This window comes from Bison bison, unplaced genomic scaffold, assembly GCF_000754665.1.
Source record: "Bison bison bison isolate TAMUID 2011002044 unplaced genomic scaffold, Bison_UMD1.0 scf7180017849008, whole genome shotgun sequence".
Classification (NCBI taxonomy): Eukaryota; Metazoa; Chordata; class Mammalia; order Artiodactyla; family Bovidae; genus Bison; species Bison bison.
In genome coordinates, this window is record NW_011479581.1 from 5,309 (window position 1) to 6,155 (window position 847).

The following is an 847-nucleotide window of genomic DNA, read 5'->3' on the forward strand; positions in this document are numbered from 1 at the left end:
CGCGTGGTGGTGGTCCCGCGGGCGAAGTTGACAAAGGAGATCTCGTCGAAGCAGGTGTGCATGGGCAGCCTGTGGATGTAGATAAAGCCCCGCTCCAGGGGGTACAGCAGCCCTGAGCTGGCCTTGTAGGAGCAGGTGATGCACTGGGCCCCCGAGTGCCTGGGGGGGGGGGCACGGTCAGTGCCACCTGGGCAGCAGGCGCACAGCATGCCCCAGGCCCCCCAATGTGTAAGCCTCAAGGGGCTGCCCCCTCCAGCGACCGCCCACCCAGGGCCCCGCGGGGGCGGTGTTCCCAGCAGGGGGTCACCTGGGAGTGCACCCCCCGCCCCCCACAGCAGGCAGCAGCCCAGGCCGGCGTGCTCACCCTTGGAAATTGCCCGGGACCGTGATCTTGCGGTTCACCAGTGCTTTCATGACCCGGCTGACCATCTCGTAGAGGGATCCTGACATGTTCTTGGTGAGCCGCCCCTCAAAGCGCTTCTCCACCTCCTCCCTGAGGACAGCAAGAAGCGGGCGGGGGCACTGCAGCCTTCCGCCCGCCCACCCACGCACCCGCCCCCTGCCCAGGCCGGGGACAGCCTCACTCACTCGTTCATGTTGAGCGTGAGGGAGATGTCCTCGTCCTTGGAGAAGAGCAGGATGAGGAAGTGGTAGCGAGTCTGACCCTGCTTGATGGGGGGGTCCAGGCTGATCTGTGGGGGAAGGACCGACGGGGTTCAGCGCCAGCCAGGGCTTGGAGGACCAGCGGGTGAACTAGACAGACACGGGTGACGCCTTCCTCCCAGAGGCCTGGCAGCCCCGGGGCTGCAGCTTACCACAAAGAACATCTGGCGCTGGTCCTTGTGGG

General features: G+C 66.5%; 1 protein-coding gene across 1 annotated transcript in view; it reads right to left on the reverse strand.

The window, feature by feature from the left end:
- LOC104993212 (FACT complex subunit SSRP1-like) overlaps nucleotides 1-841 on the reverse strand; it is a gene marked incomplete at its 3' end in the record, with an annotated part of 6,143 nt that extends 5,302 nt beyond the window's left edge. The window contains exons 1-4 of the mRNA XM_010846366.1: nucleotides 816-841; nucleotides 589-692; nucleotides 365-493; nucleotides 24-159 (exon numbers count right to left, since the gene is read on the reverse strand). Coding sequence (XP_010844668.1) covers nucleotides 24-159; nucleotides 365-493; nucleotides 589-692; nucleotides 816-827 — 381 coding nt within the window. The remainder of the gene's footprint in view (nucleotides 1-23; nucleotides 160-364; nucleotides 494-588; nucleotides 693-815) is intronic.
- Nucleotides 842-847: the final 6 nt, after the last annotated feature.